We start from the raw sequence: 27,997 nt of genomic DNA on the forward strand, positions 1-27,997 counted from the left end.
TCCATCAAATGGTCAACAAATAGCATTCTTTTTTTTTTTCTTTTTTTTTCTTTTTTAATTTTTTGAGATGGAGTTTAGCTTTTGTTGCCCAGGCTGGAGTGCAATGGTGTGATCTCAGCTCACCGCAACCTCTGCCTCCCGGGTTCAAGTGATTCTCCTGCCTCAGCCTCCCTAGTAGCTGGGATTAAAGGCATGTGCCACTACAACCGGCTGATTTGTATTTTTAGTAGAGTCAGGGTTTCTCCATGTTGGTCAGGCTGGTCTCGAACTCCTGACTTCAGGTGATCCACCCTCCTCGGCCTCCCAAAGTGTTGGGATTACAGGCGTGAGCCACCACGCCCAACCTGATCAGTATTCTTTACTGCTGTATTTACTAATTCACTAATGAGCATATTCTAACATTATCAACTAGGCCATCCAACACAACTATGCATTAAGACATAGTTAAGGAAAGAATGTACTGAAAGTGATTGGGAACATTAACATTGCTTTCTCCACCTTTTTTTTTTTTTTTTTTTTAACAACTGACATTTGTTTATCACAGTTCTGGAGGCTGGAAGTCCAAGACGAGAGTGCCAGCATGATCCCGGTCTGATGAGGACCCTCTTCCAGGTTGGAGACTGGCATATCCTCCCTGTCTCCTCACATGGAAGGTGCTGGCGAGCTCTCTTCTGTCACTTTCAGATGGCCACTAATCCCATCTGCAAGGGTTCCACCTCTGTAACCTCATCATCTCCCAAGGGCCCCACCTCCTAACACCTTCACATTGGAGGTTTGAGGGTTAGAATTTAAGCCTAAAGGAAAAAACATTTTATTTTTGAGACAGAGTCTTGATCTGTTGCCCAGGCTGAAGTTCAGTGGCACAATCTCAGCTCACTGCAGCCTTGAAATCCTGGGCTCAAACCATCCTTCCACCTCAGTCTCCCAAATAGCTGGGACTACAGGCACTTACCACCACACTTGGCTGATTTTTAAAATTTTTTGTAGAGATAGGGGTCTCGCTATGTTGTCCTGACTGGTCTCAAACTGGGCTCAAGTGAGCCTCCTGCCTCTGCCTCCCAATGCACTGGGATTACAGGCATGAGCCACCACTCCCAGCCCAGGATATTAATACAGTAAATATTAACTCCTATCTCAGATTGTATATCTAATAATGATTACTGGCAGTAAGAATGCTCACAAGTTACAAGGGTAATGATAACGGAATCACCACGATCTTGGTGATGCAGCATCCAAAACTCATGCCTTCTTCAATTCTGGTCACAGAGACGACCCGCACATGAAACTCTTACACATTTTCTTTCATGATTTGATCTAGAAGTGATACATCTAGTCTTCTTGATTTTAGAATGTCCATTTTTAAAATCAAGGAGATGAGGCCAGCAGGGTCTTCTGTGTGCCCAGAATGAGATGAGAACTGTATAAATGTCTGAGGCAGTTACTCAATTATTCTTTTATTTACTATTTTCTTTCTTTCCTTTTTTTTTTTTTTTTTTTTTTTTACACACAATCTCACCCTGGCACCCAGGCTGGAGTGCAGTGGTGCGATCTTGACTCTCTGCAACCTCTGCGTCCCAGGCTCAAGCGATTCTCGTGCCTCAGCCACCCAAGTAGCTGGGATTACAGGCGTGCTCCACCACATCCAGCTAATTTTTGTATTTTTAGTAGAGACGGGGTTTCTCGATGTTGGCCAGGCTGGTCTTAAACTCCTGACCTTGTGATCCACCTGCCTCAGCCTCCCAAAGTGCTGGGATTACATGCATGAGCCACCGTACCTGGCCCAGGCCTGTTTTTAAAAGTTTTTTTTTTAGAAACAGGGTCTCACTATGTGGCCCTTAGTACTCTCCATAGTGGTTGAACTAACTTACATTCCCATCAATACTGTACAAGCGTTCCCTTTTCTCCACATCCTCGCCAGCAGGTATTATTGCCTGTCTTTTAGATGTAAGCTGTTTTAACTAGGGTATGATGATATCTCATCATAGTTTTGACTTGCATTTCTCTGATGATCAATTATGTTGAGCACCTTTTCATACGCCTGTTTACCATTTGTATGTCTTCTTTTGAAAAACGTCTATTCAGAGGCTGGGCGTGGTGGCTCATGCCTGTAATCCCAGCACTTTGGGAGGCCGAGGTGGGCAGATCACCTGAGGTCAGGAGTTTGAGACCAGCCTGGCCTACATGGTGAAACCCTGTGTCTACTGAAAGTACAAAAATTAGCCAGGCATGGTGGTGGGTGCCTGTAATCCCATCTACTTGGGAGGCTGAGGCAGGAGAATCACTTGAACCTGGGAGGCGGGAGGCAGAGATTGCAGTTAGTTGAGATCGTGCCATTGCACTCTAGTCTGGGTGACAGAGTGAGACTCCATCTCAAAAAAATCAAATTATTAGATTTTGTCCTAATGGGCCAAGCATGGTATCTCACGCCTGTAATGCCAGCACTTTGAGGGGCTGGGGTGGGAGGATTACCAGAGGTCAAGCGTTCAAGACCAGCCTGGCCAATATGGTGAAACCCAGTCTCTACTAAAAATACACAAATTAGCTGGGCATGGTGGCAGGTGCCTGTAGTGCCACCTACTCAGGAGGCTGAGGCAGGAGAATTGCTTGAACCTGGGAGGTGGAGGTTGGGGTGAGCCGAGATTGTTCCACTGCACTTCAGACTGGGCAACAGACTCTGTCTCAGAAAAAAAAAAAAAAAAAAAGATTGTGTCCTATTGAGTTGTTTAAGCTCCTTCTGTATTTTAAATTAATTTCTATATTTTACTTATCACCTGATAGACACTGCAAATGTGCATATTTTGATCAAATATCTAAGTTGCACATGATTTAGTTTCTGTTTTCTTCTTGCTTCCTTAGTTTTGTTAGCTTTATATTGTCTAAATATTAGCTTGATGATATATTAATATTTCTAATATATTTAGGAGTTTTCCTAAATTTAAAAGTTAGTCGAGCAAAATTCTTTTACACATGTGTAATCTATTGTCCACAAGCCTCTTATTAAATCATCATTGTTGAGCTGTTTTGAAATTCTATCCTTATCACACACTAGGTTTTCAGGACAGAAATGATTCTAAAAACAAATGTTCCTCCGTCGATTTACTGCTTTGTGTTATTGCTTTTGTTTTAAGTTTTCTTTTTCTGATATCAAATTGAGAATAATTTTTTGTATCAAGGTAGAATTGACATAATAAGAAATTATTTTAAAGTGAACAAATCAGCGGCATCTGGTACATACATTCATGAAGCGATGCCTCAGCTGTCACCTGTCTCTAGTTACAAGTCATTTTTGCCATCCCCAAATCAGACTCTTACCCATTAAGTAATCAACCCCAAATCCCCTCTGCACCCACCTCTAAGATCATGCAGCCATCAATCTCCTTCCCTTCCCTCCCTCCCTCCCTCCCTCCATTCCTTCTTTCCCTTCCCTCCCTCTCTCCCTCCCTCCCTCCTTCTTTCTTCTTCTTCTTCTTTTTTTTTTTTTTTGAGGCAGAGTCTGGCTCTGTCATCCAGGCTGGAGTGCAATGGCACAATCTCGGCTCACTGCAACCTCCGCCTCCTGGTTAAAGTGATTCTCTTGAGATTTCCGAGTAGCTGGGAGTACAGGCATGCACCACCACGTCCTGCTAATTTTTGTATTTTTTTATTTTTAGGAGAGATAAGGTTTCAACATGTTGGCCAGGCTGGTCTCTAACCCTTGACCTCAGGTGATCCACCCACCTCGGTTTCCCAAAATGCTGATTACAGGCATGAGCCACCACAACCGGCCATCATCAATCTGCTTTCTCTTTCTGTGGATTTAACTGTTCTAGATATTTTATATAAATGAATTTATACCACATGCTACCTACTGTGTCAGCCTTCTTTCATTTAGTATGTGTTTAAGGTTCATCTACATGGTAGCAGATAACTTTTTCTTTTTTTTGAGACAGGGTTTCATTCTATCACCCAGGCTGGAATGCAGTGGCATGATCTTGGCTCACTGCAACCTCTGCCTCCCGGGTTCAAGCAATTGTCCTGCCTCAGCCTCCCAAGTAGCTGGGATTACAGGCACGTGCTGCCACGCCCAGGTAATTTTTGTATTTTTAGTAGAGATGGCATTTCACCATGTTGGCCAGGATGGTTTTGATCTCCTGACCTTGTGATCTGCCCACCTCGGCCTCCCAAAGTGCTGGGATTACAGGCATGAGCCACCACGCCCGGCCAGCAGTCACAGTTTAATGTCTGATGGGACTCTCACTGTGTTTCTTGGTGGAAGTGTCCCCTCTGGAAACCAGGCCTTTTAGATGAATTATTTCTTCTGCTTTCCCCCCAACAGCCCTATCCCCCATCCTATACGGAGAACACTGGCGTTGCCAACTATTTTAGACTTCAGGTGGGAGTATCAATGCATTGATAGCACCCCAGGGTAGCACAGCAGCTGATGGAATTCCTGGGCAAAGATACGAACCTTCCTGCCAAGTGATGGGCAAAAGTAGATTCTGAGAAGCAAAGGGGTGACCAATACTGAGTATCTTCCATTGTCTCAATAAATCTACCTCCTCTATGAATGACATTGATAGGCTTCCTTGCCTTATGGCTTTTGCTTTGGTTTGGCTAATGGGGAGGCCGGGCATGAGATCAGAAGCATAAAGGAGAGTGAGGTCTGACCCTGGCTGTTTGCTGCAGGAGGACCTGGGGCTGGATGCTATGCCTGACTGACCTACCCTCAGCTCCTGGAATGCAGCCCTCTTCTCTCCTCTCCAGATTCAATTGTTCCCTCCCTTCATCCCTTCAAGCTCTGGGGTGTTAAAAGAGCTCTGCCCTGCTCAGCTACTGGGTGCTTTACAATCTTTTGTGGTTTCCCTGGATCCTGTCCACAGCACTGTGCGTAGACCCTTTATCAAACCTCTACGTGAATTGCCCTAGTCTGTGGGTGCCAACCCGAGTTCCTGCTGGGACTCTGACTGCTGTGCCAACTCACTGAAATAAGGAAAAGTCCTAACAACGTCTCAGAAAACCCAACAAGATCAGGATCCACCATGTCTCTGACCACATCATCTTCTACTGCTCCCAATCACCTGCTTTGTTCCACTCCAGCTGTATTGGCCTCCTTGCTGTGGGCCTTTGCATGCCAACACGACTCGTGCAAGACAAATTCTTATGACTCACTGTCCCAACTTGTTGAGATCTCTGCTGAAATACTCCTTACCAAGAGGCTTTCTTTTCCTCATCTATATAAAATTATTCCCAACCCCCCTTAACTCTCTTAAAATGCTTTTTTTCATAACTCTATAACACCATACTTTCTTGATTTTTCTATAATCTGTTCCTCCTCCATAAGGATGAAGTATTTCAATGGCAAAACTTTGCCTGGCACATAGAACATACTCTGTAAACAGAGTAGTGGTTAAGTGCATGGACTGTCTGGGTTCAGATCTTGCCTCTACCATTTACCAGTCAGTGAATGCAGACAAGTAACTTAAGTGTATCATACCAGTTTTCTCATCTGTAAACTGGAGATAATAACATTACATACTTATGTTTATAATGCATACTCAGTTAATATTTATATGGCATTTAGAAGGGGCCCTGACCTATGGAAAGTACTATATCAGGAGTTCAAGACCAACCTGGCCAACATGGTGAAACCCTGTCTCTACTAAAAATACAAAAAAATTAGCCAGGCGTGGTGGTGGGCACCTGTAATCCCAGCTACTCAGGAGCTGAGGCAGGAGAATCACTTGAACCTGGGAGGCGGAGGTTGCAGTGAGCCAAGATCGTACCATTGCACTCCACCCTTGGTGACAAGACCAAAACTCTATCTCAATAAATAAATAAATAAATGTTTGACCATTTATTATTAATGCATTACAATACTTTGCCATGTAAAAATATCATCTCCACGTAAAAAGGAACAATACAGAAGAAAATACATAATCCTTATGCATCTAGTTACATAACATCAAAATATATAAAAATCACAAAATTACAATATGTTAATACAGAAACATAACGGAAGAGTTTACCACACCTCTATCACTAAATAAGGTTAGAAAAAGAAATCTGAACATATGTACTGTACTTGGAAATACAATTAAGTTGCATTAATGTGCATATACCCTATATCCAAATATTAGAGAATATACATTGTTTTCAAAGAAACAACATGGGTAAAATTTGACCAATTTATAGGTTTACCAGTTAGATTCTGCATCCTGCTGGAAGTTAACAGAACACCACCTCATAAACAAACAACAGATCATGTTGGCTTCAATCAGTTGTGTCTTTTTTTTTTTTTTTTTTTTGAGACGGAGTCTTGCTCTGTCATCAGGCTGTAGTACAGTAGCGCGATCTCGGCTCACTGCAACCTCCGCCTCCTAGGTTCAAGCAATTCTCCTGCCTCAGTTTCCCAAGTAGCTGGGACTACAGGTGCGTGCTGCCATGCTGTGCTAATTTTTTTGTATTTTTAGTAGAGACAGGGTTTCACCATGTTGGCCAGGATGGTCTTGATCTCCTGACCTCATGATCGTTAGGTGTTTCTTTTAGTCACGTAAGAAGTGTAACAATAAGGAGTTCAGAGCAGATGCAGCCAATCGGAGGCTCTTGGAGAGTCCAGAGCATTGTGATTTTCGGCTGCACTTTTGGTTTCTGTCATCATGGTCATAAAGAAGTTCTTCAAACTCTAGACCTTGAGGCCACCTTCCAAGAGACAGAATGGGTGAGATGAATGGAAAATAAGCGAGAACGAGCCAGGAGATGTTCCCCACAGTGACTTCTACTTACTTCTCATTGCCAGGTGAGTGGGAAAAAACTTGCCTGGGCTTCAAGAAAAACTCTAAGATTGAGAACATTCGATACCATTCACAGACAACTTGAACATGTTTCTTTCTTTAAGCAAATAAATGGAGGAGAATGGACACTGGGAAAGAAGCCAACATATTTGGCATATCAAGAGAGAAAATAATCAGTATCATGAAGCTCATGTGCTCTGACAAAAACACCATTAAATTAGAAAAACGTGTATTACAAATACTAATTTCCATTATGATAAACCGAATCACTCAGAAGGTATTTGGAAATAACTTTTTGAATATGCAATATGTCTTTAACAAGCAAATTATAATAAATACATTGCATTAAAATTACAAAATATAAGTTAATGTTTATTTTAGGGAACAGCTATACACATGTTTATGTTAAAAGAAAAAAGACTAAAAAGTTAATGAGCTAGCAGTCCAATCTATAGATGAGACACTGATGTAGGAAATCCCACACTCAAAACAAGTTATCATACTTTTTGTTCCCAGTGAAAATTGTGGCCACTCAGTGAAGAGTTGAGGCTGAGGCATCCTAATACTGATTGCATTCCTAGGGGTTTCTCCATGTAAGTTCTCTCATATACAAGAAAGAGAAGAATCACTGAAAAATATTCCAGTATTAATATACTCATAGGTTTTGCATCCAGGGCGAAGTTCCATATTTTCCATAACACAGAGGCATCACTGAAGGCTTTTTCTTTTTCTTTATATTTGCAAGTTTCTCTGCAGTGTGAATGCTCACAAGTTTCCTAACAAATGTGGAAAACCGGAAAGCTCTCCAATATTGATGATGTTCAATGGGGCATTCACCCCAGAATTAATCCGCAAGTCCCTTAAAAACTGAGAGAACATTCAAGGCTTTCCCATAGTCACTGCGGAATACCACATTACAGTTTGCTCAGAAATGTGAACACTTTTGCTGTAGGATATTCCGCATTTCTGAGTGTTGTTCCATTGTGTGATTTCCAATGTGTGTCTTAAGGGATGACTGTCCCTGAAGGCTTCTGCACTCTGATGACCTTCACAGGTTTTCTCTCTTAGTGTGAGCTGTCACACGAATCCCTGCTGATAGCACTGAAGGCTTTCCTACAGCTGTTCCATTCTTCAGGATTCTCTCAGTACATAACCTTCTGGGCCCATGAGCGTGAGAGTTTGAGCTGAGAGCTTTACCACACAGATTGTCCTCAAAAGATTTCTCTTCAGAGTGAATTAATAGGAGTTACTGAATGCTATTTCATATTGATTAGATTAAAAGGATGATGTGCTGATGGCTTTACTTCATTAATTCCATGGCAAGTTTCCCAGATGTTTCTGAGTGATCTGTTTCCTTCTGTAGTCTCTCACATTGTATCAGGATTGGTGTGTTGAGACCAACACAATAGGAAATAAGTGAAAGCTTAGCAGTCCTCCTGAGGATAGGTCATAAAAGTCATTTTGGCCTCTGTACTGGTCGCCTCTTGGATCACTAACCTTCGGGAGAACTTATTGCCAAATCAGAAAGGAACTCGGCCTTGTAAAGAGGCCTATGTGGAGAGGCCTGCATGGTAATGACTGAACGTCCCCTGACAACAACCAACACCAACTTTCCAGGCATGTGAATGAGTCATCTTGGAAGTGGACTGTTCATCAGTAAAGATGTTAGATGGCCACAGCTTTGGCTGACATCTTGACTGTAAGTAAGGGCATGAGAGATCCTGCCATGTAACTACAGAGATAAGCTGTTCCTGAATTCTTGACCTGTAGAAATTGTGAGATAATAAATGTTTGGTGTTTGTGGCCACAGAGTTTTGGGGGATCATTTGTTATGCTGCAACAAATAACTTATACATCCAGTGTGAGCTCTCTCAAACTATCTTAGGGATGAAAGATCAATGAGTGCTTTCCCCCAGAAGTTCCCGCAGTTAATTCATATCCACCTATTATGTATTCTCTTGTGTACAGAAAGGTAGGAGTTACTTGTGAAGGATTTCCCACAATGATTACATTCATAGGGTTTTTCTCCAGTGTGAGTTCTTAAGTGTTTCTTCACAGCTGAGAGATTATTAAAGGCTTTTCCACAGTCACTGCACTCGTAGGGTTTCTCTCCGGTATGTATTCTCTTGTGCACAGTCAGAGAAAAGCTACTGCTGAAGGATTTCCCACACTCATTACATTCATAGGGTTTTTCTCCAGTATGAGTTCTTACGTGCTGTGTCAGATAGGAACTCTTCCTGAAGGTTTTCCCACAATCGTGACATTCGTAAGGTTTCTCCCCTGTATGAATGCTATTGTGCCCAGTGAGGGAGGACCTTGTGCTGAAAGCTTTTCCACACTGATTACATTCATGGTGATTCTCCCCCGTGTGAATCCTCTTGTGGCTTTTGAGGTTACAACTGGTGCGGAAGACGTGAAAACACTGGTTACATTCGTAGGGTTTTTCTCCGGTGTGAATTCTCACATGCAGTCTAAGGGATGAGGGATCACTAAATGCTTTCCCGCAGTGATTGCATTCATAGGGTTTCTCCCCATTGTGGATTCTCTTATGAATAGTAAGGTAAGATCTGCTACTGAAGGACTTCCCACACTGATTACAGTCATAGGGTTTTTCTCCAGTATGAATTCTCTTGTGCTGAGTTAGATTAGATTTTGTGCTGAAGACTTTAAAACACTGATTACATTCATTGAGTTTCACTCCACGATGACTTCTTTCCTGTGGATTAAGAGACGAATGATAACTATAATTTATAATATTTGAAATACTTAACGTTCTCATAGGAATTTTCTCTCCCAGGAATTCTGTTACATTATTATAATCGGTATTTTGGCTACTTTCAGTGGTTGTATATGGTTTCTGTCCAGTTTTAGTGCTAAGCAAGTTAAAAAACATAGATGCTTTGCCACAAGTCCTTATCAGATTCACAAAACATTTTCTGATAACTTCTGGATGAAGTTTTGTTCCCAAGAGTCAATATCTGAGCCACAGATAGGAAATATTTACTTGTGGGAACTCTCAGTGAAGAAATAAGTTTGAAGCTAACTCACACTTCTCTAAATATTTACAATTTTCACAGTGTCTCTCCAGGGACATGGCATTCTCAATTATAAATGACACTCTCCTTTAATCCCTCTCCTGGTTATTTTGTGCCCTTTCTAAACTTAGGGCATTCTCCTACTGTAGAGAACCAGAAATCACCCATGTTAGTCTTACCGTTTTTACACCTTTAGACTGTTCTTTTCTGAAAACATGCTTCTTAGGAGTTAACCATTTGACTTTAAGTAGAGTCTCCAAATCTGAAACAAAATGAAAAGAAATTTAGGTTGATGGAGAAAATAAATGGAAAAGTACACACATGAGTAAAGGCAGATTCTGAGGGATCAAGGTTTTTGAGGATGTTTTGCAACAAAGAGGATTTGGTTATGAAAATTTTAGGTATTAATTTTAAAAAAGATTCTAGACAAATTGAGATTGATCACAGATTGGCGAAAGGAGGAGTGATCAGGAATGCAAAGTGGGAAGGAACTTAACGGAAATTTTCAAAAGAGTTGCATCTTTGTTTCTTCCCTGAGCCCGAAGGGAAGTATGAGATGATGATGAGAGAGTCAGAGAGAAAAGAAGGGACATGAGGAAGCTCATACCAAATGTTCTTGTGCATCTTTGGCAGGAACAGGGCATTTTACAGAGTTCCCTGATTGACATTAACTAATGTAATACTCCCAACCCCCAAGTCACTGGCCAGAGGTATTTCTCACAAGGGCTCATATCTGCCTGGTGCTCACCTGGACAGGTGCTTGGTAGAATTCCTCTTTCTTCTGTCATCACCTTCTTGTCTTGTTCCAACTGGGATATTAGACTGGGTTTATTAACACGACACCCTATTTATGGAAAACGTACACATGATATAGGGAATGGTGCTGGGGACAACCAACTCCATGAAACAAATGCCAACATTTCTGAAGATGGAAAAGTGTGACTTTAGGAACGGTGAAATAAATAATCACTTTTTCTTTTTTTCTTTTTTTTTGAGATGGAGTCTTGCTCTGTGCAGCGGCATGATCTCGGCCCACCGCAACCTCCGCCTCCCAGGTTCAAGTGATTCTCCTGCCTCAGCCTCCTGGGTAGCTGGGACTACAGACGCACGCCACCACGCCTGGCTAATTTTTATATTTTTAGTAGAGATGGGGTTTCACCACGTTGGCCAGGCGGGTCTCGATCTCCTGACCTTGTGACCCACCCACGTTGGCCTCCCAAAGTGCTGGGATTACAGGTGTAAGCCACTGCTCCCTGCCAATTACACCTTAATTCTAGTGCATACGGTAACTCTCACAGGGAACAAAAATGCAAGCATATTCAACTAGATATTCAGGGTGACAGGGCATAAGCAGCTCCAGAAGCCCATGCCTGAGTTCAAATGCACACTTCGGAGGCCCCGACACTTTTAACCATGAAGAATATAAAGTCAGGACAAGAAACAGATCTTCAGTTCGTAAGGCAGGAATTAGAGACAGCCCATGAGGGTGTCTTCATTAGTGTCATTCATCACTGTACTCCCAAGCCCCTGCACAGACCTAGGAACACAGAGGTGCTTAAGAAAACTTGAGAGAAGAGATGATGGTGACAGTGGTGGAGGAGGGAGTTCCAGACGTTCATCCCTCCACAAAAACAGTGAGGAAACTGGCAAAAGCGGTCAGAATCAACTTTATTGGAATTGTGGAAATGTATCCAAAGTCCATAGCCATCAGGGGCATGCCTTCTCAGAAAACCCAGCTGAATCTGGGTAAGAGAGCTTTACGATACTTTAAATGGACCTCTTTCCCCCTGCTTTGTCTACAGCCTTGAAGACAACAGCCTGGATTCCTAGTACTCGCAGGGAGCAGAACAGACCTTACTCCGTGGTTGCTTTTCCTGGCCTAGCTGGTGGTTCCCCGAAGGACTGGCTCAAAGGGTTGCCTTTATTTATCTAACTCCAAATTCTTTCAGGGACTGAGCTGGTTACCTGGAACACATGTGATCAACACATGTGAAGGCAAATGTATTAGTCAGTACTGCCTGAGGCAAGAGAAGACAGTAGAAGCAAACAAAAGACTAACCAAAAAACCTGAAAGGAAAAATGGGGAAAAAGATGTTTGGGGAGTAGGACTTTGAAAATCTTCCTCATATTCTTAAGAACCTGTAATTCCAAGCACATACTCAGGGCTGGGAGCATGCCCAGAAAATACTTAGAAGGCACAAAAACCTCACCTTTTGGTGACCTTCAGGCTCTGCACATGCCAGAAATGAAGGTCAAGGCAGAGTTAACTGCCTATCTAAGTATTAAAGGCATGTCCCTATGTACACGTAGAGCCCGTGTAAAAAGACTGGAAGTTTTTTCCTTTCTTGTTCCAGGCTGTCAAATCACTATATGACCATTATGCTATCAGTGGCCACACAGGGCAGATACAGACATTACAAAGTTAGTTCTGAAATAGAACTACTGTATATCCTAACAAGAGTTTACAATATATAATATTCTAGAACTTTAGAATATATCAGAGTTCTATTTCAGAACTAACTTTAGAACTGTCATATGTTCTATAGATACATACAATACCAACAACAACAAGCAAAACAAACACTGGAGATGAGGAAAAGTCTCATTCCCAAATTGCTATATTATAATATTCCAAATGTGTAGTTTCCACAAAATAATTATGAGGCAAGCAAGGAAACAAACGTTGGGCCCATTACAAGACAAATGAAGCTGGTAGAAATTGTCCCTTCAGAAGTTCAAATACTGGACTTCACTAGACAAGTAAAATAAGTCAACCATTTTAAATCTGCTAAAAGATGTACAAGAAGTATGTATAAAGAACTAAAGGAAACCATGAGTACAAATTTTCATCAAATGAAAAACAGCAAAATAGGTACAACTATGGCATATGAAAAAAATACAAAAAAAATGGAAAACATAACGAGAAACTGTGGAAGGCAAATAAAAAAATTTGAGTTGAAAAGTGTAATAGCTGAAATGAAACATTCAGAACATATCTGAGCAAGCAGAAGACAAAATTGGTGACCATGAAGATAGGACAACTGATATTATCCAGTCTGAGGAGCAGAAAAAAGAGAGAGGCCAGGCACAGTGGCTCATAGCTGTAATCCCAGCATTTTGGGAGGCCAAGGCAGGAGGACTGCTTGCATCCAGGAGCTGAAGACCAGCCTGGGAAATATAGTGAGATCCTGACTCTACAAAAAATAAAAAAATTAGCTGGGCATGGTGATACACGTCTATGGTCATGCCTCCCTGTTTGGGAGGCTGAGATGGGAGGATCACTTGAGCCCAGGAGGTCAAGGCTGCAGTAAGCCACAATCACTCTGCTGCACTCCAGCCTGACAGAGTGAGTGAGAACCTGTCTCAAAGATACAGACAGAGAGAAAGAGAGAGAGAGAATTTAAAAAAAGATGAACAGAGCCTGAGACCTGTAGGATACCATCAAACATATATATGATGCGGAGAAGACAGAGATGTGAAGAGAGAGAAAGGGGTGAGAAGGTTGAAGAAATAATGGCTAGAAACTTCCTAAAATGGGATGAAAGGCACAAATGTACAAATCCAAGAAGCTCAAGAAACTCAAGTAGAATAAATTTGAAAAAATAGAGATTCATACTGAAACACACACACACACACACACACACACACACACACACACACACACATTTTTTGAGCCAGGGTCTTATTCTGTCACCCAGGCGAGAGTACAGTGGTGTGATCATGGCTCACAGAAGCCTTCATCTCCTGGAGTCAAGCAATCCTTCCACCTCAGCCTTCCAAGAAGCTGGGACCACAGGTGTGCACCAGCACATCTGGCTAATTTTTAAATATTTTGTAGAGACAGGGTCTCTTTACGTTGCCCAGGCTGGTCTCATATTCCTGGCCTCAAGGGGTCTTCCTGCCTCAGCCTCACAAAGTGTTGGGATTACTGGCGTGAGCCATTGCACCCGGCATCAAACACATATTAATCAAGCTGTTGAAAGACAAAGGCAGCATCCTAAAAACAGCAAGAGGGAGGTGAACTATCACGTTACACAGGATCCTCGGTAAGATTAACAGCCAATTTCTCAATAGAAACCATGGAAACCACCAAGCACTGGAGTGGTATATTCAAAGTGTTGAGAAAAAATGGCAACCAAGAATTCTATGTCTGGCAAAACTCCCCTTCAGAAAGAAAGAAATGAAGACCTTCCCAGAAACAAAGACTGAGTGTTTGTCACTATTACATCTACCCTACAAAAAATGATTGAGGGTGACTTCAGGACAAAATGAAAAGATAATAGATAGTAACTTGAATCCACAGAGAAAGGTGAAGAACACTGGTAAAGGTAAATACAGAGGTGAATATCAAAGTCACGGACAATGTGTTTTTGGTTTGTAACTTCTCTTTTATTACTACATAATTTAAAGACAAAAGCATAAATGATTATACATCTACATTAATGGGCACATAATGCATACAGATGTAATTTGTGACAAAATTACTAAACAAAACAGCTACAGTAAAACAAAGTTTTTATATACTATTGAAACTAAGTTGCTATTAAACTAGATTGTTGTAAATTAAAGTGCTTATTAAAATTCTCAGGGCAACCACTAAGAAAATAACTAAAAAGGATAAAAAGAAATGAGAAGGGAATCAAAATGGCCCGCTAGAAAATATCTAACACAAAAAAACAATGAAAGAACTGAGGAACAAAAATGATATGACACATAGAAAAAAGTAAATAGCTATCTATAGCAAATAGTAAATAGGCAGAAGTAGCTCCTTCCTTATCAGTAATTACATCATTGCAAGGTGGATTTTGGCAGAATGGATTTAAAAAATTACCCAATTACAGATGGTTCCCAGCTTACAATGGTATGATTTTTTAACTTTATGATGGTGCAAAGGTCATACGCATTCAGGAGAAACCACACTTCAAGTACCCTACAACCATTCTATGTTTCACTTTCAGTACCATACTCAATACATAATTTATAATTGTTGAGCTATTCAATACTGTATTTAAAATACCCTGTTATGTTAGATGATTTTGCCCAACTGTAGGCTAATGTAAGTGTTCTGAGCATATGTAGGCTAGGCTAACTGATGATGTTCAGTGGGTTAGGTGAATTAAATGCATTTTTGACTTTTCTTTTTTCTTTTTTCATTGTTTTGCATTTTTGACTTACAGTATTTTTAACTTACAATGGCTTTACTGGGACATAACCTCATCAAAGTTGTGGAGCATCTGTACATACTGTCTATAAGAGACTTACTTTACATTCAAAGACACAAATATGGTTGATAGTGAAAGAATGGAAAAAGATTTCATTCAATAAATATTGTTATAAAACATAGAGAAAGACATTATAGATGTATAAAGCATCAATTTATGGAGAAAATGTAACAATTATAAACACATATGTGCCTAATAAGAACTCCAAAATGTATGAAGTAAAAACTGGCATAATGGAAGGAAGAAATAGAAAGTTCTACAATAATCGCTTGAGACTTCAATACTCCACTTTCAATAATGGGTAGAACAACATATTAGAAGATAAAAAGGAAACAGAGAGCTTAAACAACAAACTAACTAGACCTAACAGATACATAAAGAACACATCACCCAACAAGAAAACGCATATTCATCTCAAATGCACATGGAACATTCTCCAGGATAGATGATATGTTAGGCTATAAAAAAAGTCTCACTAAATTTAAAAACAATGAATTCCTACAAAGTATCTTCCTTAACGACAATGGAATGAAATTAAAAATGAGTAACAGGGCTGGGCATGATGGCTTACACCTGTAATCCCAGCACTTTGAGAGGTAGAGGTGGGTGGATCACAATGTCAAGAGATTGAGACCATCCTGGCCAACATGGTGGAACTCCGTCTCTACTAAAAATACAAAAATTAGCTGGGCGTGGTGGTGAGCGCCTGTAGTCCCAGCTACTTGGGAGGCTGAGGCAGGAGAATCACTTGAGCCTGGGTGGCAGAGGTTGCAGTGAGCTGAGATTGTGCCACAGCACTCCAGCCTGGCGACAGAGTAAGACTCCGTCTCAAAAAAAATTAAAAGGTTATGTATTGGAAGCCTTAATATGGTTAAGGTGACAACACTACCCAAAATTATCTACAGAGGTAAAACAATCATTATCAAAATTCTGATAGTTTTTTTTCCTTTCAGAAATGCACAAACTGATCTGAAAATTCATGGTGCTGCAAGGGATCTTGAACAGACAAGTGTTGAATAAGAAGAACAAAGTAGAAAGATTTACACTTCCTGTTATCAAAACTTACTACAATGTAACAATCATCAAAGCAGTGTGGTACTGACCCAAGGATGGATATACAGACCAATGAATCCAGGAGCGGTGGCTCACGCCTGTAATCTCAGCACTTTGGGAGGCCCAGGCAGGCGGATCACGGTCAGGAGTTTGAGATATATAGACCAATGGAACAGAACTGAGAGTGCGTAAATAAACTCCAGTGTGCATGGCCACAGAATTTCAATAAGGATGCCAAGGTCATTTGATGGGGAAAGAACAATATCTCTATAAAGGTGGTGAGACAACTGGATATACACATGCAAAGAGTGAAGCTGGCCCTTTCTCTACATCATATGCAAAATTCACTCAAAATCTATCAAACAGCTAAGTGGAAGAGTTAACACTAGAAAATTCTTAGAAGAAAACAGGGGTAAATCTTCATGACCTTGAGTTGAGCCATGGTTTCTTAGGTATCACACCAAGAGCACAAGCAAAAAAGAAAAACTAGATACAATGGACTTCATCACAACTAAAACTTTTTTTGTTGTTTGAGACGGAGTCTTGCTCTGTTGCCCAGGCTGGAGCACAGTGGATCTCAGCTCACTACAACCTCTGCCTCCCAGGTTCAAGCGATTCTCCTGCCTCAGCCTCCCGAGTAGCTGGGATTACAGGCACCTGCCACTATGCCCGGCTAGTTTTTGCATTTTCAGTAGAGATGGGGCTTCACCAAGTTGGCCAGGCTGGTCTTGAACTCCTGACCTCAGGTGATCCGTCCGTCTCGGCCTCCCAAAGTGCTGGGATTACAGGCATGAGCCACCGTGCCTGGTCACAATTAAAACTTTTGTGCATCAAAGGACACTATCAAGAAAATGAAAAGATACCCAAATAATAGAGAAATCACTTATGCATTGTATTTTGAATAAGGATTTGGTATCCGGAATATAAAATGAACTTTTAAAATCCGACAACAAAAATAAACAACCCAAATAAAACATGGGCAGAGGGTTGGGAGCGGTAGTTCACACCTGTAATCCCAGCACTTTGGGAGGCCAAGGCAGGCAGATCACTTGAGGCCAGGAGTTTGAGACCAGCCTGATCAACACAGCGAAACCATGTCTATAAAAAATACAAAAATTCAGCCAGGCATGATGGCGCATGCCTGTAATTCCAGCTACTTGGGAGGCTGAGGAATGAGAATCACTTGAACCTGGAAGGCGGAGGTTGCAGTGAGCTGAGATCACGCTGCACCATTGCACTCCAGCCTGGGTGACAGAGGGAGACTCTGTGTCAAAACAAGCAAACAAACAAACAAACAAACAACAATAACAAAAATGGGCAAAGGACTTGAATAGACACTTTTCCAAAGAAAAATACTCAGCAAGTACATGAAAAGATGTTCATGTCATTTGTCATTACAAAACTGCAAATCAAAACACAACGAGATAGCACTTCACACCTACTGGTATGACTATAACCAAAAAGGCAAGTGCTGGACAGATGTGGAGAAGCTGGAACCCTCATGCATTGGTGGGAATGTGCAGTGGTGCAGCTGCTGTGGAAAAGTCTGGCAGTTCCTAAAGAAGCTAAACACAGACCTAGCCTTCCACTCCTAGTATATACCCAAGAAAATGCGAAGTGGGCGTTTAAACGAAAGCTTGTACACAAAAATTCATAGTATTATAGCATTATTCCTGATAGTCAAAAAGTGGAAACAACTGAAATGTTTATTAATAGAAAAATGGATTGGGCAAAATGTGGTATGTCCATACAATGCAATATTATTCAGTCATAAGGAATGAAGCGCTGGGACAACATACAACATAGCTAAGCTTTTTTTTTTTTTTTTTTTTTGAGACACAGTCGTGCTCTGTTGCCCAGGCTGCAGTGCAATGATGCGATCTTGCCTCACTGCAACCTCTGCCTCCTGGTTCAAGCAATTCTCCTGCCTCAGCCTCCTGACTAGCTGGGATTACAGGAGTGCACCACCATGTCCGGCTAATTTTTGTATTTTTAGTAGAGACGGGGTTTCACCATGTTGGTCAGACTGGTCTTGAACTCCTGACCTCGTGATCCGCCCGCCTCGGCCTCCCAAATTGCTGGGATTACAGGTGTGAGCCATCGCGCCCGGCCCATAGCTAAGCTTTTAAAACACTGTGCTACATGAAAGAAGTCAGACACAAAAGGTAACGTATTTTATAATTCCATTTATATGATATATTCTGGATAGGCAAATTCCTAAAGACAGAAACCACATGAGTGGTTACCAGCAGCAGTAGGTAGGGATTGGCTGCTTCACAGGGACGAGGTTTCTTTGAGGATGATGAAAATGTTGTGATATTAGATAGTGTTGATGGTTGCACAATACTATGAATATATTAAAAACCACTGGACTGGACATCTTCGAATGGTTAAAATGGTGACTTTTATGTTGTATGGATTTTACCACAATAAAAAAAACAAGAAAAGCCGGCAAGTCTTGCCACGGGAGCCATTAAATAAATGCAGGAATGATGTCAGGCTTACCCAGCGAGGCCAGGTTCCTGCAGTTCTCCAGCATCACGTCCCTGTACAGTGTCCTTTGGGCAGGGTCCAGCAATGCCCACTCCTCCTGGGTGAACTCCACGGCCACATCCTCGAAGGTCACCAAGCCCTAAAGCATTGCAAACATCACAGCTTAGCCAAGGACTACCCGCACCAACATGCACAGGAATAGGGCCCAGAAGAACAGAGCCACGGCTAGGGAAACCTGAGCACGAGATGTGGGGTGGGGTTCCGAGCTCCCCTCCCTGGCTTCTGAGCTCAGCCCTCAATGCTTGTCTCCTTAGGCCACTCCCAGGCCCAGTGCCCAGTACCACAGAGCAGCCGTCTTTTCTCTCAGGCTGGGCGCTCCTGTGACCTCGTTTCCCTCAGTCTCCAGGGGAGCACGGGCCCGTAACACGGCAGAAATCGGAGAAATAGTTGGTAAGTGAATGAATGATTTCCGTACAGCCTTCATTCATCGCTTGGGCTTAGAACATTGTCATGTCTTTACCTGGCTTTCCCTTAAAACTCGCAGGAGCACGTGATGTACTTAGGGACCCTGGAGGGGGCTCTGAACCTGTAGTAAACGTTGACACACACTGACATTTTCTGGGCAGCCCTCACCCTCCATCAGATGCCTGGAAATCCTGGGATGCCTGAGGACCTGGTTTGGCCATGAGGCTCCAGGCTGCTGGAAGGTACCAAGTCTAACCTTCTAGTCAAAGGAGTAATGACTTGGGAAAAGGAGCATCCGACTCACCCGTAGCCAGCTTGTCAGGAGCTCATCAACCAGCTCTCCGCTCTCTGTGTGTCCTTTTTGCTGAGAGGCTGGGAACGGGGAAGATGGAGCTGGAGGAGGAGAAACGAGTCCCAGGGATTCAGGCTTGTCTAATGCCCACAGATCTGCCCATGATCAACCATATCCACCTCCCACACACACATGGATGAGGCACCCACACAGCGCCGACCCACACTCCACACAAACACCTACCCACAGCTCTCCTAAGATACCCGAACACAGCTCTGTCTCACCAACCAAAAACAGGGCTCAAGGTCTGACTGCACTTGGGGAAGGGATTATTCCCACTTCACAGATGAGGAAACCGAAGTTCCAAGGGTGTCACTGTGTTTTTATCAGGTTCACAGAAAGAACTAAAGGGAGAATTCAAAAGTTCCAGCACATTCACCACAGAGGCGACATCCATAGACATCCAAACGCCTAAGTCCCAAATCCCAAGAGCCGCCCGATCAGACACTGAGGACCTCTGGGCCCTGGGGCTCCACTCCTGCCTCACCTGCTCTGCCCAACCCCCTCCCGTCCCATGCTGTGGGTCAGAGCCTTTCAAGCCTGGACTCTGAGAAATGCCAGGACCCCACGACTCACCAGCAGTCGGGGGCAGGACGACGGCTGCCATCCTGTGACTCCGACAGCAACAGGGCAGCCGGGAAGCAGGACGCTCCTCCCTTATTCCACAGCGCTCTCAGGACGGAGCTCTGGAAGAAACGGGACCGCTCCAAGTCTCCATGGCCACCTCCCTCTCCGGCTGCTGCTGATGGGCCCTCCTCAGCCCATCCTTCCCATCCTCCTTCAAATGCAAGTTCTGGCTTCCACAATGGGCCTTTATTTTGCTGAGCAGGCAATCATTCAGGGCCACCTGATGGAAAACTTGCCTTCCTCTGTCCCCAACACAATGACCAGTACCTCGCTGCCCCACCCACTTTGAGAACCTTGGCTTCGCACAGTCTCACGGCACGTTCTTCCTATCCACAAACGCAATCCCGGCTACTTCCTCCTTCCCTGGGGACTCCGGTGCCTCCATCACTCCTCCCACCTCCAGTCCCAGTTCCTGGAGGACGTCAGAGACCCCCAGAGTCTCAGGAGTTCCTCAGTTCCAGGGCCCTTTGACCCTTCTCTCCTCATCAGCCACACGTTTCCACACGCCCCCTCAGCCTTGATCAGCACCGGGCACTGTCCCATCACCCAGAACAACGTTCAGAAACTCCCCTCTCTCGGAACCCACCTCCCTCCTCAACTTCCACCGCGTTCACTAATTTTTTCTGTCACCGCATGTCCTCTGACAACACACAGGCCTCAGTCACCTCCCCCACCTCAGTCACCCGCCTCCTGCCTCAGTCACCCCGATCCTGCCTCGGTCACCCCGATCCTGCCTCGGTCACCCCCTCCTGCCCATGCTCTGCCTCAGTTACCCCCTCTCCTGCCCTTGGTCACCCCCCTCCTGCCTGTGCTCGGCCTCAGTCACCCCCCTCCTGCCGCACTCAGCCCCTCTCCTACCCATGCTCTGCCTTGGTCACCCCCTCTCCTGCCTCAGCCACCCCATCTCTTGATTTCATCCTCACCCAGCTTGGATGTCACTGTCCCTCATTTCAGCTGATTTCCTCCTCCCCACCCCACACTGTCATGCCAGCCCAGGCATGACTCCAAACATCCACCGGCTCCAGGGGACATTTGGGCAGACCACCCTGTGCAAGGGCTGTGACGCTGCCACTCTGGAGTAACACGGTCACCAATGTGAAAAGAACCCTCAGCCTGCAGGGCGATCCCACAGGTCAGCGTGGCTTCCCACTCGTCAAACCTCCTCTTCCTCTTTAAACCTCACACCTTCTCCCCTGTCCTCTCTGTGGTAACTGCTTCCTAACGAGCCCCTGATGATCCCAGCCTCCCGGTGCCCACACCCTGTGTAGAAGACCTGACACACACACAGGATTAGGGCTGACCTGTGTGACCAGCAGAATATGGCTGAGGAGACAGCGGGGATGGGTACAGGGTTGACTTCCAGGGCCCAGGTCCTAGAAGGCACTGAAGCTGCTTCCGCCTTGGTCTCCTGGATGCTGCTCTAGGGGATGCCAGTTGCCATGCTGGGAAGATGCTCAAGTGGCCCTGTGTAGAGGCCTATGTGGAGAGGAACTGAGGCCTCCCACCGACAGCCAGCTCTGACTCGCAGGCCATGGAGTGGCCCCCGGTACCGGTTGAGCCTTCGGATGATACGAACTCAGCTGACAGCCTTCTGCAAGTTTCCAGCCAGAGCCTTCCAGCCAAGCCGCTCCTGAATTCCTGAAACACAAAAGCAGAGACAGACGATACACGGTCATTTTTTCAAGTGACTAAGGTTTGAGATCATTTGTTAGGCAGCAGGAGACGACACATCATCTCATTTTCAGCAGATAGTCCCAATCCCACTTCTCAGGGTAATGATCACGAGGATCTACTTTCCTGTGTTGCTGTCAGCACTGCAACCTGCACCCCGCTCTCCCGCCTCCTCCCATTGCAGACAAGGAGCTGCCTGCCTTCTCCACAGGACCTGCTGGGCAGTTCTGGCCTGGGATCCACCCACCTGCTTTTGAGGAGCTGTCTGTGCTCGAAGCTCTCTCCTCCGCTAATTTTTGTAGTTTTAGTAGTCAGGGTTTCACCATATTGGCCATGCTGGTCTCAACCTCCTGACCTCAGGTGATCCACCCGCATCGGCCTCCCAAAGTGCCGGGATTACAGGCGTGAGCCACCACGCCCAGCCCGAAAATGAATTTTCAATTGTGTTTCATTCTCATTGGTTTAACTGAAATAGCTCCATGTGGCTAGTGGCTACCATGCTGGACAGCGCCTAGACAAGCACAGGCCTGACTTCCTTGAGGATGCAGAGGCGAGGCCCTGTGAGTGGCAGAGTGAGGGTGGGCACATGGCCCTGGGCCAAGGAGGCTGCCTGCAGGTTTGCACAGACAGGAGCTGGGGCACAGAGAGTGCTCTGAGCCCTCTGACCAATGCATGGAGGAAAGCGAGCAGCATCACATTTTCTCAGCTCTAAATTCCCAGATCTCTTCTTTCTACGTCCTTCCTACTCCAGGACCATTACTCAGGCTTAGGCCACAATCATCTGATTCCTAAATTACCTCTGAACACCTTCTCTTTTGCCTCTTAAATGTCTTCCTTCTGAATCCTGAAGTTCTTGTTATCTACATGCTTACACTACATGCAAATCGCATCACTCTCCGGCCCACAACTCTTCAGTGTGTTCCCACTGGCCTGAGAACAGAGTCTGAAGTGAGGCCTCGCCCGGTTCTGCCTCTCTCTCGGTCTTGGTCACACCTCTTTCCCTGTTTTGTTTTTGTTTTTGTTTTTTGAGGAGTCTCACTCTGACGCTCTGGAGTGCTGTGGCGCGATCTTGGCTCACTGCAACTTTCGCCTCCCAGGTTCAAGCAATTCTCCTGCCTCGGCCTCCCAAGCAGCCGGGACTACAGGCGTGCGCCACCACACCCAGCTAATTTTCGTAATTTTAGTAGAGACGGGGTTTCACCATGTTGGCCAGGCTGGTCTAGAACTTCTGGTATCAGGTGATCCACTCACCTTGGTCTCCCAAAGTGCTGGGATTACAGGCGTGACCACCACGCCCGGCTTCTTTCCCTGTTCTTGTCTCAGCTTCAGCCATCCCTGTGTTCCCAGAGCAGGGAGCATGGCAGCCTCTCTCCTGCTGCGGGGGCTTTCCTTACGCAGCTTCCTTGACAGGCAGTGCTCTCTTGGACATATCCCTGTCCCCTCACTCCAGTCAAGCCCTATGACTAGCTACATCTGACCCCGACTTGGAGATGGAGCAGCAATTCCCTTTTTTAGGGGCCTGTGAACCCCAAATGGAAAAATAAAGGAAAATCTTGAAGTTCCTTTAAGGGAAATTCCAGGCAGCCAGCTAGCCCCAAAAGTAAGTAAGGAACTTGTTAAACAAGAAGGTAACAGTAACCTAAACCAACAGCCAAAGAAGTTAAGGTTCCAGAGATGTTTGCTTTCCCCATGAAAACTAAAGATAATGCCTTAACATGCGTCCCTGAGTTGCCTTTCAGAGGTTGGGACTCCCACTGAGGACCCCCACCAAACGGAGCTGCTGGCTCAGAGACCCCAGATGAGGGGGGCGTGAAGGCTGAGCTTCAGCATCCATTGGGCTAAGTTTCTTGCTGAGGGGCTTGGAGAAAGTCACTTCCCTCAGCCCGTTCACATTTTCCTACTGACTCTAAATTTTTAAACAAAGCTTCTTTTCCTTAACCAATTACAAATGAGAAAATCTTTGAATCTACCGTACGCTCCTGCTTCAAGACATCCTTGCCCTTTTAGGTCTAAACCAGCGTCTAACCTCCATGTATTGCTTTATGATTTTGCCTGTAGCTTCTGCTTTTCTGTAATTTACCGTTGCCTTCAGAAATCCTTGCCTAGCTGGGCGCGGTGGCTCACGCCTGTAACCCCAGTACTTCGGGAGGCCTAGGCGGGCAGATCACCTGAGGTCAGGAGTTTGAGGCCAACCTGGCTAACATGGTGAAACTCTGCCTCTACTAAAAATACAAAACATTTGCCGGGTGTGGTGGTATGTGCCTGTAATCACAGGGACTCGGGAGGCTAAGGCAGAAAAATCACTTGAACCTGGGAGGTGGAGGTTGTAGTGAGCTGAGATCGCACCATTGCACTCCAGCCTGGGCGACCAATAGAGATTCTGTCTGATTAAAAAAAAAAAAAAAAAAAAAAAAGGCCGGGTGTGGTGGCTCATGCCTGTACCATCTCAGCACTTTGGGAGGCTGAGGGGGGTGGATCATGAGGTCAGGAGATCAAGACCAGCTGGGCCAACATGGTGAAACCCTGTCTCTACTAAAAATACACAAATTAGCCAGGTGTGGTGGTGGGCGCTTGTAATCCCAGCTACTCAGGAGGCTGAGGCAGGAGAATTGGTTGAATCTGGGAGGCGGGGATTGCAGTGAGCTGAGATTGCGACACTGCACTCCAACCTGGGTGACAGAGCAAGACTCCGTCTCCAAAAAAAAAAGAAAAAAAAAAATTCCTTGCCTAACAGCCACTTGGGAAGGCCAGGATTTGAACAATGAATGGTCTGGTCCTCTTTGCTTAGTGTTCTGCAATAAAAGCTTTTCTATCTGATGCAGCAACCCTCAACATAGACATCTGGTTTCACTGTACCACCAGGTGACAAGACCCCAGTTCGGTTCTATAACAACTTAAGCTCTCAAGCTAAATATCCTTCCCAAGAAAGCTTCCCTGTTCCCTCTGATCAAGTTCACTTGTGCCAAGCTCCCACACCACTCCTGTCATTCATTGTTTAACATTCATCTTCCCTGTTAGAAGGTAAACTTTATGGAGGTAGGACAGGGGCCATTTCAGGTCCTCTAGGGTCCCCGTGCATCTGACCCAGGACCTGACTCATGGAGGTGACCTGGTTTGCCAAGGATTGTCCTGGTTTGAACACTGGATGTCCTGTGCCCTAGCAAATCCCTTGGTACTGAATAAATGAGGATGGTTGGTCTCCATAAACTGTGTACGCAAATAATATCTATTGCAGGGTAAGTAAACATTCCCTCAAGAGTGTTGCAGGAAAGCTAGAATGGAAAAGGTACACACACACACACACACACACACACAATCAGTAAAAACCCCACCATTTAATACAAGATTACTTAACATGATTCTCTGCAATATGAATCACCACACTGTTATTTCACAGAAGTTTTAAGAAACAAAGTTAATTCCTATTAGGAGGTGACATGGTTTGGTTCTGTCTCTCCCACCCAGGTCTCATCTCCAGTTGTAATAATCCCCACATGTCAGAGGAGGGGCCAGGAAGGAGGTGACTGAATCATGGGGTTGGACTTCCCTCTTGCTGTTCTGACAGTAAGTTCTCATGAGATTTGATGGTTTAAAAGTCTGACGCTTACCTCTTCTCTCTCTCTCCTGCAGCCATGTAAGACGTGCCTTGCTTTCCCTTTGCTTTCCACCATGATTGTAAGTTTCCTGAGGCCTCCCCCGCCACGCAGAACTGTGAGTCAATTAAACTTCTTTCCTTTATACATCACCCAGTCTCAGGAAGTTATTTAAAGTAGTGTGAAAACTCTCAGGTAGTTCTTTATAGCAGTGTGAAAACGGACTAATACAGGAGGCAAGGTGCAGAGGACAATCGTTTTGGAAACCAGTGCCCTACCCTTCAATTTATAAGTTGTTGCTTAATATTCTTCCAAATGGGGGAAAAAAATCCCACTGCTCAAAACACATCTGGTTGCCAGTCAATTTAATTTTAAATTTGTTACTAATGTAAGAAACCTCAAATCATCCTTTTTATAAATGTCCTCATATTTTGAAGTTTGGTGGAGGCTGATATGCCTTTAGAAATAAAATGGACAGCCGGGCACAGTGGCTCATGCCTGTAATCCCAGCACTTTGGGAGGTTGAGGCAGGCGGATCACTTGAGGTCAGGAGTTCAAGATCAGCCTGGCCAACATGGCAAAAATCCGTCTCTACTAAAAATACAAACAAAATTAGCTGGGCGTGGTGGTACTTGCCTGTAGTCCCAGCTACGCAGGAAACTGAGGCAGGAGAATTGCTTGAATCTGGAAGGTGGAGGTTGAAGTGAGACAAGATTGCTCCATTGCACTCCAGCCTGGGCAACAGAGTGAGACTTGGTCTCAAGAAAAAAAAAAAAGTCAAATCAAACAGGCCTGAAGAATGTTGCTGAGTAGTCCTGCTAGTTGTTAGTGGGAAGACTTGTAACACTACATATACATGTAAAATTTTCTACATTTATACTTATATAAAATCCAGAAACTTTTAGCATTATAGCATATCAGAAAATCTGCATTTAGCTACAGTTACACATCTTTACATTATTTGTATGTCTGTTTTGTAGATACTTATTTGCATGTGACTGTATTTACTTATTTATACACATATAACCAAAAATACCTCTGTCTTTTTACCTTGAACTTTCCTTAAGATACCTTCACTCTTAGTGACTTCCATGTGGTTACAACCCCAGCACAGGAAAAGCCCGTGAGCAGTTCTTCTACACAGCAGAGCCTGCTGGAACCTTGTTGTAGGTTCCACACTGTACTCACCTGGTCACACACAAATCCACAACGACAGGTGGACCTTGCGGCAGGCTTCAACACGAATCTGAGCTTGAATGATGTTTTTCTCATCTGAAAAAAAAAAAAGAGGCACAAAGCTTTCTTTCCAGGATTTGTATAGGTTGTACAGTTGTTGGACACAGCTGTTGGAAACACCATCCCATTCACTATTTTGGGTACTCAATGATTAAACGTGTAATAAGGGCCCAGCCTGTGGGCCGGGACTGGATTTACCTGATTCCTATCCGGCCATCTGCTCCTTAAGAGGGGAGAAAGCAGCTTAATGCTGTGTGCATTTGACTTGCTCAACTTATTAGACTGGAGAGAGCTTCTATGGTGACTCCAGAGGCTTTAAAAATATCTTGTCACTTAGAGGCCCTAGTAAGTGACTAAGCTGAATTTTTAACAATGTATACGGTTTATTCAGAACTGTAGGTATTTTTTTTTTAAGGCCCTAGAGCAGGGTTTCCAAACCTGGCACTACTGATAATTCCTTGTTGTGGGGGACTGTCCTGTACAACGTAGAATCTTTAAGAGCGAGCAGAGTCCCTCTTCCCCGGCCTCCACCCTCTAGGTGACAGTAGCAGCCTCCCCTCCCCACAATTTGTGACAACCACAGCCGTCTCCAGCTACAGTCAAAAGTCCCCCGGGGCGCAGAATCGCCCTGGATGAGGGCGACTGGGGCTCTCTGAGGAGGTGACAACGGCGCGGGCCCCGATCCAGGGGCAAGCAGCAGCTTCGCGCTGACCTGCTTGCACACAGCCGGAGGCCTCATGGACAGAAACACGGCTACCGGGAGGGACGCAGGGCCCACGGCTGGCGGTGTCCGCGGCCCACGTCGCCCCCTGGACTCGGACCCGAGGCCCCGCCAGTCGCTCACCAAGCCCGGCCCCTCCCGCGGGGGCCAAAAGCGCCGACTCGCGGGGACCGAGGGACTCGCTCTCCGGTGCCCCACGCGCAGCCCCTCCCACGGCACCGCCCCGCGCTTCCGCTTCCGGTCTGGGAAGAGCCGCGCTACATGTTCGCTTCCGGCTCACACGGGCAGCCTCGCAGAGTCGAGCGTGTTGGGGGTTCGGCGCTTAGGCGGCAGGCGCGGCGGGCGGGAGCGGCGGCCGCGCACCCCAGCCTCGGGCAGAGGTGTTCTAGTTTGCTTAGTGGGCACAAAGTTGGGCCCTGGCCTGCGGCAGTAGTGTGGGCAGGGTTGGCCCTGGGGGCGGAGCCAGGCTGATTGTGGGCGGAGATTAGTTCCGGGGCGGGGCTGAAGGCGGGGAACCGGCTGCGGCCGTACCAGGCCTGGAGGGCGAGGCTGATTGAGCAGACACCAGTTCCAGGGGCGGGGCTGTGGGTGGGGCCCAGTTCTCGGGGCGGATGGTACAAGGCTTGCAGAGCTGGGGTGACTGAGCAGAGACCAGTTACAGGGGCGGAGACCTCCATTTCCTGGGCGGGGCTGAGCGGGAACCAGGCGGTGGTGGTGCCAGCCCTGGAAAATGGGGCTGGCTGTGGGCGGAGATCAGTT

At 45.1% G+C, this 27,997-nt stretch overlaps 1 protein-coding gene across 25 annotated transcripts; it reads right to left on the minus strand.

The window, feature by feature from the left end:
- Positions 1-5,820: 5,820 nt before the first annotated feature.
- On the minus strand, positions 5,821-27,461 carry ZNF558 (zinc finger protein 558). 25 transcript variants are annotated; one of them, XM_074025716.1, is made up of 11 exons: positions 27,362-27,461; positions 26,716-26,740; positions 26,470-26,553; positions 25,918-25,965; positions 21,319-21,655; positions 19,967-20,076; positions 19,343-19,431; positions 18,586-18,712; positions 10,554-10,649; positions 9,985-10,067; positions 5,821-9,486 (listed from the first exon to the last, which is right to left on the minus strand). In XM_074025716.1, exons 6-11 carry the CDS (start codon positions 19,995-19,997, stop codon positions 8,704-8,706), a joined length of 1,209 nt encoding a protein of 402 aa, XP_073881817.1. In that variant the 5' UTR covers positions 19,998-20,076; positions 21,319-21,655; positions 25,918-25,965; positions 26,470-26,553; positions 26,716-26,740; positions 27,362-27,461; the 3' UTR covers positions 5,821-8,703. The 25 variants fall into 25 exon arrangements, with proteins under 25 accessions (XP_073881817.1, XP_073881810.1, XP_073881826.1 ...); XM_074025709.1 differs by lacking the exon at positions 26,716-26,740; XM_074025725.1 differs by lacking the exon at positions 26,716-26,740 and having other exon boundaries at positions 19,967-20,237.
- Positions 27,462-27,997: the final 536 nt, after the last annotated feature.

This window comes from Macaca fascicularis, chromosome 19 (assembly GCF_037993035.2).
Source record: "Macaca fascicularis isolate 582-1 chromosome 19, T2T-MFA8v1.1".
NCBI classification, from domain to species: domain Eukaryota; kingdom Metazoa; phylum Chordata; class Mammalia; order Primates; family Cercopithecidae; genus Macaca; species Macaca fascicularis.

What these genes read in the sequence shown, in the direction of transcription:
- ZNF558 (XM_074025704.1), bottom strand. Translation starts at nt 19,997, where the DNA reads ATGGCAGCCGTCGTCCTGCCCCCGACTGCTG. An exon ending in CGTCCTGCCCCCGACTGCTG is followed by an intron (nt 19,432 to 19,966) that starts GTGAGTCGTGGG and finishes CTCCTCCTCCAG; the next exon opens with CTCCATCTTCCCCGTTCCCA. An exon ending in CAGGAACCTGGCCTCGCTGG is followed by an intron (nt 10,650 to 18,585) that starts GTAAGCCTGACA and finishes TTCCATAAATAG; the next exon opens with GGTGTCGTGTTAATAAACCC.